We start from the raw sequence: 16,929 nt of genomic DNA, 5'->3' as shown, positions 1-16,929 counted from the left end.
TTCAGTCAGTCTCTGTCGCTACTTCTTCCGAGAAACTTCCACACATCTACCACCTTTTTTTGTTAAAATGAATTTTCTTAGATTACTCCTGAGCCTATCACTTCTTGCTCTCTCATTCCAGAGCTTCTTTCAATTGAAAGACTTAGAGATGTTTAAATACCTACATGGCGTAAATGCGCTTATCATATATCATATCTCCCTTGCATTTCTTAGCATTACATTTTAGCTTCCAAATTTCAGACCATTCTTCAAGCTTCACTAGGTCTTTTCTTCATGTCATTCACACCATCCAGGGTGTCTACTCTATTGCATATTTTGGTATCATTCACACCATCCAGGGTGTCTACTCTATTGCATATTTTGGTATCATCACAAAGAAGCAAATCTTACCTGATAGCCCTTCAGCAATATCACATAAAAATGTTAAAAACAGGCCCAAGAACAGTACCTTGAGTTCTTGGGTTTTGCTGCATCCGAGCAGAGGCTTCTGTCTCCTTTGTTGCCAAAATTAAATCGACTTTCACATTGCTTCCATAGGCCGTCCAGTGTGGGAATCATCTTCAATGAACTATCTACCCCCACTTAAACTACTTGCTTCAAAATTTTACTTTGTAGGATAATAGGGTAGACTTGGCATAAACTGCGGTCATGCGTATATAGATCTCTTTTGGCTTTTTCCCTTTTGTGAGAAATTTTATCACTGAAAGAAGCTCCAAATCTAGCAGTTTCTTACTTGATTCGCACAAGGACTTTCCTGACATCCTATCTCTTGGAATGTTAGACTCACACTGACCCACAACTGTGCACCTTGAGACATGTCACAATATGCATAGACTTGTTTCAACAAGCTTGCTACTTTCTTTCATACTTGGGTAGATAAATTATTGAACACCCCCTTGTAAGAAGCTCTCTGAGGCCACGGCCTCAGGTTTGAAAGTAGCTGTGTTGTTGTCTTTTGTCTGGGCTTGCCTCTCCAAATTGTACCACAATCCAGAGACTGTCGGGAGGGATCTCCAGTTTAATGTCTGCTTATTTCATTTCTGCCCACAGGATGATATGGATCATACAGTGGAATGGGGGTTCCTCTTCTAAGGTGACTTTGAGTAAATTACCATTTAAGGGACATATGTTCTTTGGGAAAGATCTGGATGATCTTATGTCCAGCATGCATGATTGTAATCCAAATTCCTTACCGGACAGTAGACTTTGAGCCCATAAGGGGTCAAGTCATAATTTTTGGGCCTCCTGACCATATCGCCAATTCTTAGGAGGACTGGGATTGGGCCAAAGATCCTTTCAAAACGCCAAAGATTTGGAGGGTCCAGGCACTCTCAAAATTCAAGATCTTGCTTGGGCGGAGTTCACCATTGATCGCTAGGTGGTGGAAATTATAATACAGGAGAGATATAAGTTCAAGTTTTCATTCCCGCCCAGACCTTTTTTCTAGACTTTCTGGCTGGGAGGCTGGAAAAAGTGGTCAAACTTGGAGCAACAGTGCAAAGGTTGCAGGATTTGGAAGCCATAGAGCATATAGAAGAGGAAGACTTGGGCTCCGGCAAATACTAGATATACTTCATAGTACCCAAGAGAGGCTCAGAGGACTGGAGGCCAATTCTAGACCTCATAGCAGTGAATGAAGAACATAAGCAGTGCCTCTGCTGGGTCAGACCAGAGATCCATCACGCCCAGCAGTCTGCTCACGCGGCGGCCCATCAGGTTCAGGACCTGTATAGTAATCCTATATCTATCCCCTTTTCCTTCAGGAAATTATCTAATCCCTTCTTGAACCCCAAAACCGTACTCTGTCCTATCACACCCTCTGGAAGCGCATTCCAGGTGTCGATCACCCTTTGGATGAAGAAGAACTTCCTAGCATTGGTTCTGAATCTGTCCCCTCTTAATTTTTCCGAATGCCCTCTCGTTCTTCTAGTTTTCGAACATTTGAAGAATCTGTCCCTCTCCACTTTTTCCATGCCCTTCATGATCTTGTAAGTTTCTATCATGTCCTCTCTAAGTCTCCGCTTCTCCAGGGAAAAGAGCCCAAGTTTCTATAATCTTTCAGCATATGAAAGGTTTCTCATACATTGAGGTCTGTGATTGTCAGTGGCACCAGGAGAATTTCATGCCTCCCTGAATTTGATGGCCTATCTGCACATTCCCATTTTTCCAGAGCACAATTTTTTTTCGATTCCATGTATTGGAGCAACACTTCCAATTTGTGGCCTTGCCCTTCAGTCTGGCCACAGACCTTCACTAAGGTAATGGTGGTTGTTGCAACATACCTAAGCAGAGCGGGCATACAAATCCATCCATATCTGGATGATTGTCAGCCCAAATCCAAAAAGCAATCTAGCAGTTCAGAATGATTTAACTGCTGCAGAAGCTGGGCTGGGTGGACAGCTTTCGGAAAGCCACCTGAAGCCGACGCAGATCTTGAAGAGTCTGGTTTAGCACAAGGGAAAACAGTATTCCTCCCAGAAGCCTGCAGATAGATTCTGCATCAGAAACATGAATTTTGATGCGAGTCTGCTCCAACTAACTGGCATTATTTGAAGGTATTAGGATCAATGATTGTGACCATGGATGTAGTCCCCTGGGCAAAAGCGCAATTGCGTTCACTCCAGGATGCGTGCCTTTCCTGATGGTGCCAGCAGAGGGATGCACTTCAACAGCGGAAGCTTGTTGCAGTCAAGCTTGATAGTGGGAGCCTCAGTCTCTCACCAGAGGAGTTCCCCTTTGCATGTCTTCGTGGGTGGCTGATGATGGATGCCTGCCTCTATAACTGGGGGGCACATTGCGAGGCACATCCAGTTCAGGGATACTGGTCCCCTTCCCAGAGGAACTGGGCGATTAACTGCTTGGAACTTTGAGCCATCCACCTGGCACTTCAGGAGGTTAAAGGCATGTTGCAGAACAGTAGTACAAGTTTTCTCGGACAACACAATGACAGTATCCTGTGTCAATCACCAGAGGCCACCAAGAGTTCTGTTCTATGCATGGAAGCCCAGATGCTGTTTCGATAGGCGGGGGCCAATGTTATGGTGCTCTCGGCAGCACATGTGACAGAAGTGTACATTTTGTAAGTAGATTTCCTCAGTTAGAAGACCCTGGATCCTGGGGAGTCGCTACTGTCTCGGAAAGCTTTCTTCTGCATTGTGAATCAGTGGGGAGTGCCTGACATTCATTCTGATGCCATCGGCAGCCAACAAGGTGATTTGGTTCTTCAGTTGAGGATGCAAGTAAGGAAGCAAAGTCCCAGACACTTTGGTGCAATCCTGGCCAAAGGCAGGTCATCTTTATGCCTTCCTCCATAGCCCATGTTAGACTGAGTTCTGTGCAGGATCATGATACGCCATAGGTCTGCGATTCTAATAGCACCAGACTGGCTGAAGCAACCGTGGTAAGCAGATCTGGTTGGTCTGCAAAGAGATCAAAGTCTCAAACTTCCCTGACATCCTCGGTTGCTCACACAGGGTCTATAACACTTTGGTATTATGGCAAAGCTCTTGAGCGTTCTTTACCCTTCTAAGATATAGGAAGAAGACCATAGCAGCATATGCAAAAGTCTTGAAATGCTTCCAATGGTGCACTCAGAGTCATGAGAACCCAAGCTCAGCACAGATCTCTGGTACTTGCCTTCCTGCAGGAACGTCTAGAAAAAGGCCTAGTGGCTGGCTCCCCAAAAGTTCAGATTGCGGGCTCTCCTATTTGGGGCCTAAGATTCATAAGAACATCGTAGCCAGATGTGGCCAGGTTTATGAAGGATGCATTACGCCCCTGTCCTCCAGTGGAATCTTAATCTGGTCCTTTGGTTGCTGGTGAGAGTGACCTAGGAACCTCCTGGATCAAGCTTCCATGATGGACCTCACCATCAAGACTCTGTTTTTGGTGGCAATTACCGAACTTCAAGCTTTGTCCTGCAGAGATCCATTGCTCAGAATTTCAGATTCAGGCATTCTGCTTACCTGCCTTTACTTCTCCAGGATCAAGAGAGAGTGATTAGGTGTTGAAATTGTTGGATGGACTCAGACTCTTACTGTAGTATCAAGAGGTTACAAATGAATTTTGATTGTCAAATCATCTGTATTGGCTGGAGTTACCTGTAAAAGTCAACCAGCCTCAAAAGCGACCCATTTCGAGATCGATCCATATTTCTTCAGGCTATGTCAGAAGTGGAAAATGTCTGCTTCCTCATGGGTTGAATCTTCGAAAGTGTCTCCAGAAGAATTCTGTAGAGCTGCCACTTGGTCTTACCTTACATTCACAAAGTTTTACGGGGTGGACGTGGCAGACAAACAGGACTCTGCATTTGGATCTTCAGTTACTGCACGCTCATCTGTCCCACCCTAAACCCGGGGGACTGTTTTGATAAGTCCAACAGGTTCAGGAATTGAGTGTGTGTTGCACTAGAAGATTAGTTCTTATCTAGATGATATTTCTAGTAGACACTCCATTCCTGTTGCCTATCCTGTCAGATGCTCATTTGCCTGCTTACTGCCTCAGAGGTATCAGAGAATCCGCACATCTTGTTTATTTGCTTTGTCCAGCCTTGACAAGGATAGAGGATACGATTGCTGTGTTGAAGAAGCTAGAATGTATCTGTAAAATTTCCCACATTTTAATGCAGTTTGTGCTCAAGTTGGCGATTTGTTTTTTACCTTGTTGTATATGGTTCAGTTTGTTTATGTTATATGTTTAATGATATGAGTAGAACAGCCATGTCTCTCAGGGAGTGTCCCTATACCCCTCCCTATTTCATTCCTCTCCAGGGCTGACTATGTGCCTAGATGGATGGTAGGCAGAGCAAAAGCTTCCTAACAGAATTCTCATGAGAAGGGATTGACTACCCACACATTCAGGAATGGAGTGTCTGTCTAATAGAAAGATTATTGAGGTAAGGACCTAATAATCTTTCCTTTCCCTCTTATTTCAATTTTGCACTTTATCATATTCTATAGCTTTGGCTTCTGTTGAGACACTCCATCTTGTAATGAAAATTTGTATTGAAGTGTTAAAACTTTTGAAGTGCGGATTAAATATACTGTTCAGAACACACTGTGTTTTTTGACAGTTTTCAAGCATTCAGATTTGTACTACTATACAAGGTGAAAAGAAGCTCAGGAAATAGTCACTGGTTTGGAGTTTAATGAAACTGTGTCATTCCATCCTTTCTTAAGATCTGAGTGATTCATATAATATAGAACTTGTTAGTTGACCTGCTAAGCCTGAAGCAGAAAATTGAGATGTTGGTGTATGTTCATTCTTACTAAATTACCACATGGGTAGCAAATAAAGAATGGTATGTGTGGCACAGTGGTTAAAGCACCCTGAGGTTGTGGGTTCAAACCCACGCTGGTTCTTGTGACCCTGGGCAAGTCACTTAATCCCCCCATTGCCCCAGGTAGATTAGATAGTGAGCCCACCAGGATAGTCGGGGAAAATGCTTGAGTACCTGAATAAATTCTTGTAAACAGTTCTGAGCTCCCTGGGGAGAATGGTATAGAAAATTGAATGAATGAATAAATGGTTAGTGCTGTAGGCCTGGAGAACTGGGTTCCATTCTTACAGCTGCTCCTTGTGCTCTTGCAAGCCACCTTAAACCCTTCATTATCTTAGTTACAAAACAAATTTTGAGCACATCTAAAGACAAAGTACCTGCTAATAATGTAAACTTCTTGTGTTATATCACAGGTGGTAAATCAAAACCATGACTTAGTCTACTGTAGGATAGCCTTTTAAGTAGTCTCCTAGTTAACAGGATAACTTTTGATTTACAGGTAAACTTTCCAGAAAGTGGATTCCTTTCACATGATAAGGTTGCTTTCTTGGAAAACCTTTTACCACCAAGGAAGGTGGTTGAAGAGGAGGAGGATATGGATGAAGTAGAGCTGATGGACTTTGACCCGTCTGAGCAGAGACAGCATACATACAATGGAGAAGCTTATCGTGATGATGATGATGACCACTCAAGAGGTGGTGTTCAGTGCCAGACATCCTAAAACCACAAAATGAAAAGGGCTTATTGTGACTGTTTTTGTATGTAGCAGTGGATAAGTGCAGGACTCAAATTTGAACTGCATCACTCACTTGTATTTGTTTTAATAAACTGTAGATTTTGTTAAAATGGAATAGTGGAAAATAAATTAATATAATTAAAACTTACACCGCAAGAGTCAAAATTAGTGTTGTGTGCTCTTTTTAATTGGCATTGGTGCAGACATATTTTAGCGTTCTAAAATTAGGGCTCTTCAAGCAGGGAGCACCAGTTCAAGAAATGAACTAAGGCAGTCACTCTGTTGAAATGGTGAAGCAAGTCTCAAAGTACAGATGCTTCCTATCCATCAAGACTGATAGAAGCTGCTTTGCTTTGTTTAATGGAAGGTTGCTTTCCAAACATTTTGGTGCTGTGGGTGTGTTGGGTTTCTATAGATCTTTTAACCCTACCTAGTATATTTTTCTGCACTTAATATACCACCGTGAATGCATTGGCCCACCTCTACCAGAAATGTCAGTGATAGTACTCCACTTCTACTACTTTGAAATCCTAGAGGCACATACTCTATGAGCAGATCATGCTCTTCTGTGTACTCCTTTATATGCACCGTACCCTGTGTGCACACTGACATCACTATGTTCAACTTTCTATTATACCTGTTGCTCTTTCCTTCTACATGTCCGTCTTCCCCTATCTCAGTTTTCTGCAGTTGGTGTCAACAGTCATGCAACTCAGTTGCCAGTTCCAGAGGTAAGAGGTTTGCTACCATCTTTATTCCTGCCCTCTATCCGCTTTCCCTTGAAATTGGTCAATGTTTGCTCTCTAGCATTCAGTTTATTAGAGACCTTGTTCTCCCATAAACTTGACATCTTAAGCCTTAGAGACCTGGCTAACAGACACAGATGCATCATATATTAATCAGCTTCCCATACCCAGATTCCTGTCCCTATTGCAGTCGCCTTCAGATTATCTTTCCACTTCTATGCTTCTTTGGAAACTCATTTTTCCACCTCCACAGCTTCTCTCATCACCTTTCCCCCTCTGCTGTATTGCAACAATTCTTACATACCACCATAATCGACCACCGAGTCTCCTCATAGTACTTTACTTCTACACTTAGACGACCACTGTAATATCTAGACTTCCAGTGCAATAGGTGAGACGTCCTAGACAAGTGGATTATCCTAGGACAAGCAGGCAGCATATTCTCACATATGGGTGATGTCATCCACGGAGCCCGGTATGAAAAGTGTACTGTCACTTTAAAACTATTAAAGTGGAGGTCACGTAATGCAGTAAGCAAGGGCAGTTGCACTCTGCCTGAGCTCCCGGACCCCGAGTCTTTCATTTGCCTTTTTACTGCAATTTGGACAATCGGAAGCCACATGCACGATTATTTGCTGAGGGGTTAGTGCATGGACAAATATTTGACTTCAGCGGTGCTCCCCATGGCCACGAAAACTACAAAAAAAAAAGACTGCGAGCGTCTGAAGCTGGCCGATGACAAAATAGTGCTGGGCGGAGGTGAGTCGGTTCTCCCCAGAGGCCCTCTAGGATATAACGAAGGCGGTCACTACAGCGATACAGCCTAGTTTGGACAAGCTTTCCGCACAATTGCAGAAGCTCGATGATTTATAGATACGGCCAGACGCACTACAGAGCTAGAGACCCGGGTTTCCTGCCTTGATGATGCGCAGGGGAAGTTAACTGCAGCTATTCAGACATTAAGGGATCTTACTCGCATTCAGGCTGAAAGACTAGAAGATCTGGAAAATAGATCCCGTAGGTCAAACCTATGCTTCCTGGGGATCCCGGAGACTGTGACTGGACCCTCCATCGTGCCGATGCTTGAGACCTGGCTACGAGATCTGTTTCCCTTAAGTGAGGATTTGGGCCCCATCTGTTTGGAGTAGGCACACCACTTGGGCAAGGAGCTGAATTATGAAATGCCCGCAAATGATCATCGCCAAGCTGCTTAATTACAATCACAAGGTTGAGATTTTACACAATTACAAACAACTTTGAGGTAGCTTAAAGTTTGAAGATTCCAAAGTCCGCATTTTCCAGGATTACTCTGCGGTTTTATTGGAGAAACGGAAAAAGCCCACTCTGCTCTACTTTGGCAGAGAAAAATCTGCGTTTCATGTTTCTCTATCCGGCTCTCATGCACCTTCAACATCAGGGCCAGTGGCACACCTTTGACACCTCAGAGGACGCAGCCCTGTATATTAATACCCATTTGATTTCATCACAGGATCCCACTTGATAGGGGTTGAGACTTCTAAAGCTGTGAACTAATCATTTCACTAGCAGAAGCTACTTAACTTATGCTACAAGGTTTCCTGTACTGTTGGATCTCAGATTTGGGGACATTATGGATATCAATGTACTGTTGGTTATTTGGATGGATGAGCTCGGGGGGAGGGGGCATCTTTTTGTGATTTCACACACCTTCAGAGACCCCTGTTGGTGGGATCTGTGGATGTGTCTAATCCAGAGGGGGGCATAGAAAGAAGGGCAGGGGGCTGAGGGGGTGGATGGGGGTAGTTGGGGAGGGGGGATTGTTTATTGCAAGGGATCTGTGTGAGCTTGTCTGGGTACAATTTCTTTACTGATGGGAGGTGAATGGGTTCATGGTTACTCCTGTTTGTGATTCAAAGATGTTTTGTATTATTGGAGTATCCACCCTGGGTTAGGCTGGGAGCCCGGGGGGATTTTGTTTGCTATATTGGGTTAGCCCAACATTTAGACTTTGACTTCTTATGGCTCTAGCCACTGCTCTTTGTATAGTTTCCTGGAATGTCTTGTGTATCACCTCCCCTATTAAAAGAACTAAAATTTTGAACCAGTTGAAACGTTATAAAGCAGATATAGTGTCTTCAAGAAACCTGCTTGATGGACAAAATTAAAAAGATCCTGGGTGGGTGAAGTTTATGCAGATTCCTCGCCACAAAAAAAAGCGAGTGTAGCCATTCTAATTAAAAAATCACTGTCACAGCAGACTTGCCTAGTGGAGCGGGATCCACAAGGCCGCTTTATATTGCTTCATGTTACTGTGGGTAACATGTTCTCATGAGTATATATGCTCCGAATGTTTATGATCATTCCTTTTTTGAGCATTTGACGGCAGTACTGGTGACACACATAGGGGCCCACTGTTTCTGGCAGGCAACTATAATCAGGTTATTGATCCCAGTTGTGATCGTTCTACTCCTGGCCCTTCTCCATTGGCGTGGGGACTCATTGAATTCCATTTTTATGCTCAGCCTTAGACTTGGTGGATCCCTGGCATTTATTACATACCATGGAATGGGAGTATACTCACAGATCCAGAGCACATGGTACATTCTCTAGGATTGACTATATTCTTACTACTAGGCAGTTATTGGGCCCACGGTCATCTCTGATCACGCTCTGATTTGGCTTGATGTAAATATTGGTTTTGGTGTCAGGGGACCAACTTGGCATTTTTCCAGCTATTTGTTCCACGATGCTCATTTGAAAGAATTTTTACAAAAAAAGTGGGAGGTGTTTCTAGAGTTTAACGGGGGGACTGTATAGCATATGTATAATAGCTCGAAATCGTCAATTATCTAGGAGTGTTCTCTGTTTGGAGAGAGATTTAGTGGCAGCCAAGTGACACTACGCAGCCTGTCCATCTTCCCTGTGAAGAGACAGCACCCACAGAAACACCAGCATAAGCCTCAACCACTGGCTGCGCCTAAGGCTCCCCAGCCCTTTTGACTGTCTCAAAGAGGACAAATCCTCCATCATCCTCCCTTTCTCAGTAAATCAACCCATCGGAGGTCGCCTCCATCATTTCTACCACGGATGGACGACTATCACCACAGACCTCTGGGTTCTCTCCATCATAAAAGGATACTCCCTTCAGTTCCACCAAGCTCCTCCGGAGCACCCTCCAAGAGAGTATCCTTCCAACTTGACCCAGACCGCCCTTCTTCAGGAAGCTCAGGCCTTGTTACAGCTAGGGGCTATCGAACCGGTCCCCCAGGACCAAAAGAACAAGGGGTTTTACTCCCGATACTTCCTTGTTCCGAAGAAGACGGGCGACTTGCGACCCATTTTGGACCTGAGGGTACTCAACAAATATCTGGTCAAAGAAAAGTTTTGCATGCTGACCCTGGCATCACTGTACCCCCTTCTCAAGCAGAACGACTGGTTATGCTCACTGGATCTCACATTCCAATTCATCCAGCCTCCCGTCAATCTCTCAGGTTCAGGGTGGGACACCTTCATCTCCAAAACCGAGTGCTCCCCTTCGGCCTGACCTTGTCACCCAGAGTCTTCACCAAATGCCTGGTTGTGTTGGCTGCAGCACTCAGGAACCATGGCCTCCAGGTGTTTTCTTACCTGGACGACTGGCTCATCAAGGATTCAAGTTCAAGTTGAATCGCTTATACAAATTTTCTAAGCGATGTACAATTTAAAAAGCCACTAGATAGTGGTCTCACATATAATTGAACAAACAAAACAACATACAAACTAAATAAATCAACTAACATTTTTGCAGTCATATTAAAGACAGACATGATTGAAGAAGGAAAGGGGGGAAAAGTTACAATTTCATTCTCTATTGGAAATTACATAAAAGGAAAAAACGATAGGGAGGGAAAGGGGTTAATGTGTTTGATATCCGTAACAAAATGTGAAGGGTCCAAGATAAGGCATATTAAACATCAAAAGCGTCTTGAAACAAAAAAGTTTTAAATAATTTTTTAAAAGATGAAAGATCTTTTTCATTTCTAATATAGTGTGGCAGTGAATTCCACAATTTAGGAGCCATAACAGAAAACATATCATTTCTTCTTATGCCAACGATTTTCAGAGAGGGAATTGTTAGTAAATTTGAAGATGATGATCATAGAGAACGCGGGGCATTGTATGGAATAATCATTCTTGTCATAAATTGTGGTTCGTTAAAGATTAGTACTTTGAATACTAAAAATAGAATCTTAAAGTTAATTCGGTGGGAAATAGGAAGCCAGTGTGATTTAATCTCAGGGAGCCGTTCTCGCAATCCAGAAGACAATTTGGTTACTGCAACACCTGGGATTCGAGATCAACTTCCCCAAATCCCATCTGCAACCTTCCCAGACTCTTCCCTTCATTGGAGCGATTCTGGATGCTACCCAACTCAGAGCGTTCCTCCCTCCCCCACGCAGGGATGCTCTTCTTCACCTTTGCCACTCAGTGTCCTCTCGCCCGTCCATCTCAGCGAGACAAATGATGGTCCTCCTAGGCCACATGGCTTCTACAGGTCACGTGATTCCGCTTGCCAGACTTCTCCTCAGGATTCCCCTATGGACCCTGGCGTCCCAGTGGTCCCAGACGTCCGACCCTCTGACTCGCCTCATCAGGGTCACTCCTGCTCTCCTCCAATCTATCCAGAGGCTTGTTATTCCACACCCCCCGTCATCAGAAAGTCCTCACGACCGACTCGTCGACTTATGCTTGGGTGGGCTCACCTAGATTGCCTCCGTACCCAGGGCCACTGGACCAGCACGGATCGCTAGTGCCACATCAATCTCCTGGAGCTCAGAGTGGTCTTCAACTCCCTCCAGACCTTTTTCAACATCTCCTTCGCGACCAGGTTGTTCTCATCCGCACAGACAACCAGGTCGCCATGTACTATGTGAACAAGCAGGGAGGCACGGGATCGGCCTCCCTCTGTCAGGAAGCTCTGAAGGTGTGGGATTGGGCGATTCACAACACCTTCCTCAGAGCGGTCTACATTCAAGGAGCGGACAATGCCTTAGCAGACAGCTTGAGCCGCCTTCTCCAACCTCACGAGTGGACTCTCAACTCCACGCCCCTTCACCACATCTTCTCTCTGTGGGGAACGCCTCAGATAGACCTCATTGCAGCCCCCCCACAACTTCAAATTGCCTCACTTCTGCTCCAGGATCTATACCTCTCAGCTTCTCGAGGCAGATGCATTCCTCCTGGACTGGACGAATCGCTTCCTGTATACGTTTCCTCCATTTCCTCTCATTCAAAAGACCCTGGTCAAGCTGAAGTCAGACCATGCCACCATGATCCTGATTGCTCCACGGTGGCCCAGACAACCTTGGTACGCCCTTCTACTTCAACTCAGCAGCAGGGAGCCATACCTTCTACCAGTTTTTCCATCTCTGCTTAAACAGCATCAAGGATCTCTGCTTCACCCCAACCTGCAGTCTCTACACCTGACAGCTTTGTTCCTCTCAATGTAACCCCCCTACAGTTTTCCCAACCTTTGAGGGATGTCCTGAAAGCTTCACGAAAGCCAGCTACTAGGCAATGCTACCACCAAAAATGGGCTAGATTCTCTGTTTGATGTGTTTCCCAACGCCAGGAGCCTCAACACTCCTCCTTGTCTTCGGTTTTGGACTATCTTTTGCACCTGTCATTCTGGCCTCAAGTCTTCCTTGATACGAGTCCATCTCAGTGCAATTGCTGCTTTCCATCAGCCTCTTCAAGGGAAACCTCTATCTGCTCATCCTGTGGTTTCCAGATTCATGAAAGGACTGTTCCATGTCAACCCTCCCTTCAAACTGCCTCCAGTGGTTTGGGACCTCAATGTTGTTCTTTCACAACTTATGAAGCCTCCATTTGAACCTCTTCACAAGGCTCACCTGAAGCATCTCACTTGGAAAGTGGTGTTTCTCATTGGACTCACCTCTGCCCGAAGAGTCAGTGAGCTACAAGCCTTGGTTGCGGACCCGCCTTTTACAGTATTCCATCATGACAAGGTGGTTCTCCGCACGCACCCGAAATTCCTTCCTAAAGTTGTCTCAGAATTTCATCTCAACCAATCCATTGTGCTTCCAGTGATCTTTCCAAAGCCACATTCTCATCCTGGAGAATCTGCCCTGCATACTCTGGACTGCAAGCGTGCTTTAGCCTTCTATCTAGAATGCATCAAACCTCACAGAACTGCTCCTCAACTTTTCATCTCCTTTGATCCGAACAAGTTGGGACGTCCTATTTCTAAGCGCACCATCTCCAACTGGATGGCGGCTTGCATCTCATTCTACTATGCCCAGACTGGATTGCCCCTTGACAGAAAAATCACAGCCCATAAGGTCAGAGCGATGGCAGCTTCTGTAGCTTTCCTCAGATCAACACCGATTGAGGAGATTTGTAAGCTGCCACTTGGTCCTTGGTTCATACCTTCACTTCACACTGTCTGAATACTTTCTCCAGATGGGATGGACAGTTTGGCCAAACAGTATTGCAAAATTTATTCTCCTAAGTTGCCAACTCTTCCACCATCCCATTCTGGTTAGCTTGGAGGTCACCCATTAGTGAGAATACCTGCCTGCTTGTCCTGGGATAAAGCAATGTTACTTACCATAACAGTTGTTATCCAGGGACAGCAGGCAGCTATTCTCATGTCCCACCCACCTCCCCTGGGTTGGCTTCTTTGCCAGCTAGATGAACTGAGGAGACACGCCCGGTGCATCGGGCGGGAAGGCACTCACGCATGTGCGGTGCGGGTGACTCGAAACTTCGAGTTTTCTTGAAAGAAGCGTCCGCATCAGGGCTCTGTTGGATCACGTCACCCATTAGTGAGAATAGCTGCCTGCTGTCCCTGGATAACAACTGTTACTGTAAGTAACATTGCTTTTCCATCAACCCTCTCTGCTCATCCGGTGGTTTCCAGATTCATGAAAGGACTTTTCAATGTGAAACCTCCTCTCAAACTGCCTCCTGTGGTTTGGGACCTGAATGTTGTTCTTGCTCAGCTGATGAAGCCTCCATTTGAACCAATTGACAAGGCTCATCTGAAGTATCTCACTTGGAAAGTGGTGTTTCTCATCTCACTTCTGCTTGATGAGTCAATGAGCTGCAAGCTTTAGTTGCTGATCCACCTTTCACAGTGTTTCATCATGACAAAGTGGTCCTACGTACTCATCCAAAATTCCTCCCTAAAGTGGTATCGGAATTTCATCTCAACCAATCCATTGTTCTTCCAGTGTTCTTTCCAAAGCCTCATTCTCATCCTGGAGAAGTAGCTCTTCATACTCTGGACTGTTAATATGCTTTGGCTTTCTATTTGAAATGCACCAAACCACACAGAACTCCTTAACTTTTTGTCTCCTTTGATCCAAATTATTTGGGACATCCTATCTCTAAACGTACCATCTCCAACTGGATGGCTGCTTGTATCTCATTCTGCTATGCCCAGGCTGGATTACCCCTACACAGTAGAGTCAAAGCCCATAAAGTCAGAGCAATGGCAGCTTCCGTAGCTTTCCTCAGAACTACACCTATTGAGATTTGCAAGGCTGCTACTTGATCCTCGGTTCATACTTTCACGTCTCACTATTGTCTGGATACTTTCTCCAGTCGGGATGGACAGTTTGGCCAAACAGTATTACAAAATTTATTCTCCTAATTTGTCAATGCTTAATTTGTCAATGCTTTCAACATCCCATTCTGGTTAGCTTGGAGATCATCCATATGTGAGAATAGGCTGCCTGCTTGTCCTGGGATAAAGCAGTTACCGTAACGGGTGTTATCCAGGGACAGCAAGCAGCTATTCTTGCAACCCACCCACCTCCCCTGGTTGGCTTCTCTGCTAGCTATCTGAACTGAGATGTGCCCTGCGCTGGGCGGGAAGGCACCCGCGCATGCGCGGTGCGGCTGACTCAACTTTTAGTTTCTACAAGCAAGTCTGCTTCCGAGGCTTCCGCATCCGGGTTCTATCGGTGAAATCACCCATATGTGAGAATAGCTGCCTGCTGTCCCTGGATAACACCCATTAAGGTAACTAACTGTGCTTAATAGCTGCCCCCAGGAAATACATCTTATCTCCAAAACATCGCCTACGCACCTGGTTCACAAATCAAGAGTATGTCGTATTATAGGGTTAGACCTGTTAGCTATAACAGAAAGTTGTGAGTATTGTGGGTATGTATGGAGCGTGCCCAATAGCTCTTGCTCCATACATACCCATGATTTTTCCTTATCCCATTTCCAGTTAATTAATGGCGTAATTGGGCTGCTTGATTGTAATATAGAAAATGTGGAACTGCCTGTCCCCCCCAACTTTCTAGGTTAATACATCATGACACGAGTTACCCTTGGCGTCTTATATTGCCAAATATAGGCAAATATCTTTCGCTCCAAATGGAGAAAAAATTTACTAGGTAGAGCGATCGGTAGGGCTGAAAAAAGATATAATAGTCGCGGGAGCACCACCATCTTGTTTGTACCCTGCCTAGCCAGGAGATTAAGATGTTTCCACTTCTCCATAACCTGCCAGATCTTTCAAAAGGGGAGGATAATTAGCAGTATACATGTCAATTTGCTTAGTTAAATTAATCCCCAAATATCGTAATGATTGTTGAGCCCATTTAAAGGAATAATTACTAGAAATCCATCTACAATCTAGATCTGATAAAGTAAGATCCAAAATTTCTGACTTAGACATGGTTATCCGAAATCCTGACACCTGTCCATAAGCTGTCAGAGTTTCTACTACAGCTTTCAGCGAGGTGGGAGGGTCTCGGATTGTAAAAAGGATGTCATCTATAAATAGTAATATTTTTGTCTCCAAGCCACCACAGCTTATACCTGTAATGTTTAAAGCAGGGGTGTCCAACCTGTGGCCCGAGGGCGATGCAGTGTTTTCCTCTGCTGCCCCCAGTTGTTTACCATCTTGCCGGCTCCCTCCTCTGTCTTGCTGCAGCATTTGTGTGGCTCCAGAAATATTTTTTTCAGCCAATGCGGCCCAGGGAAGCCAAAATGTTGGACACCCCTGATTTAAAGCTTGTCGCATTGATTGAGCAAAAGACTCCATAGCTAATGCAAAGAGTATAGGTGACAAAGCACAACCTTGACGGGTCCCCCTCCTCAAAGTAAAACAATCAGTATAGCTTCCATTAATATTAATCAAGGCCAAGGGATCTATATATAACAATCGAAGCCAGTGGAGAAAAGTTCCCGATATCCCCATCTTTTCTAACACTTGAAATAGGGCTAATATACCCTATCAAATGCCTTCTCAGCATCAATGCCCAGAATAAGAATCAAATCATGTCCACCAGCAGCTTGCCACAATATATGGCAAACTCTACGAATATTATCAAATGTCTGGCGGCCCCGTTCAAACCCAGATTGATCATCAACCACCAAATGGGGCATATATATCTGTAAGCGCTTGGCTAAAATCTTAGTAAACAATTTATAGTCCAAATTTAACAGTGAGATAGGTCTATAGGAGGAGCAGGATGTCGGATCTTTATCTGGTTTTAGAGTTATACCAGCTAAACACCAAGAGTAAGGCAATAACTGTTTATCTACCAGAGTGTTAAAAAAGCGCAGCAAGGGTGGGGGATCAGAGTTCAAAATGTCTTATAAAATTTGGCTGTAAAGCCATCTAATCCGGGCGATTTTCCCCACTGGCATATCTTTAATAGCCCAAGTTAGTTCTTCCACTGTAATGGGCAGGGATAGTTCTGGTGTGCAGCAGATGGATGGGAACCCAACTGAGAGCTGCCGGTGGAAGTTTACAAGGATTGGGCAACCAATTTGGTTGAGACTGTGGAGACTGAATGGGATTTGATTTGCTTTATACCTTTCTTTTGTGGGATGGCCTAATTTTGATCTTTCTTTTGATTGCTGCTTCTTAGTTGTACCTTGATGTAGTTTAGTTGTCTTTATCTACAGTATACTTTTTTTTTTCTTCATCTCTCTTTGGGAATCAATTTTTCTTAAATATTTAATGTAACTTGGAATATTTAATGTAAATCGCTGAGGTCTGTAATATGGTGTAGGCGGTATAACAAATGATATTAAACATAACATAAACATAGCACTATGAACAAATTTCATGCATTTGGTTCAAGAAAAAAACCCTCTATTAACAATATATCTTTATTATTTAATAAATTGTTTTCTCAGGTACTTTAACTAGATTGTGAGCC

General features: G+C 44.3%; 1 protein-coding gene across 1 annotated transcript in view; it reads left to right on the top strand.

The window, feature by feature from the left end:
* DNAJA1 (DnaJ heat shock protein family (Hsp40) member A1) overlaps window positions 1-6,179 on the top strand; it is a 257,885-nt gene extending 251,706 nt beyond the window's left edge. The window contains exon 9 of the mRNA XM_033918184.1: window positions 5,778-6,179. Coding sequence (XP_033774075.1) covers window positions 5,778-5,999 — 222 coding nt within the window. The 3' untranslated portion in view covers window positions 6,000-6,179. The remainder of the gene's footprint in view (window positions 1-5,777) is intronic.
* Window positions 6,180-16,929: the final 10,750 nt, after the last annotated feature.

Source organism: Geotrypetes seraphini, chromosome 1 (assembly GCF_902459505.1).
Source record: "Geotrypetes seraphini chromosome 1, aGeoSer1.1, whole genome shotgun sequence".
Lineage (NCBI taxonomy): Eukaryota > Metazoa > Chordata > Amphibia > Gymnophiona > Dermophiidae > Geotrypetes > Geotrypetes seraphini.
The sequence above is the reverse complement of the archived record's forward strand: the minus strand, read 5'-3'. Positions and strand labels throughout refer to the sequence as shown.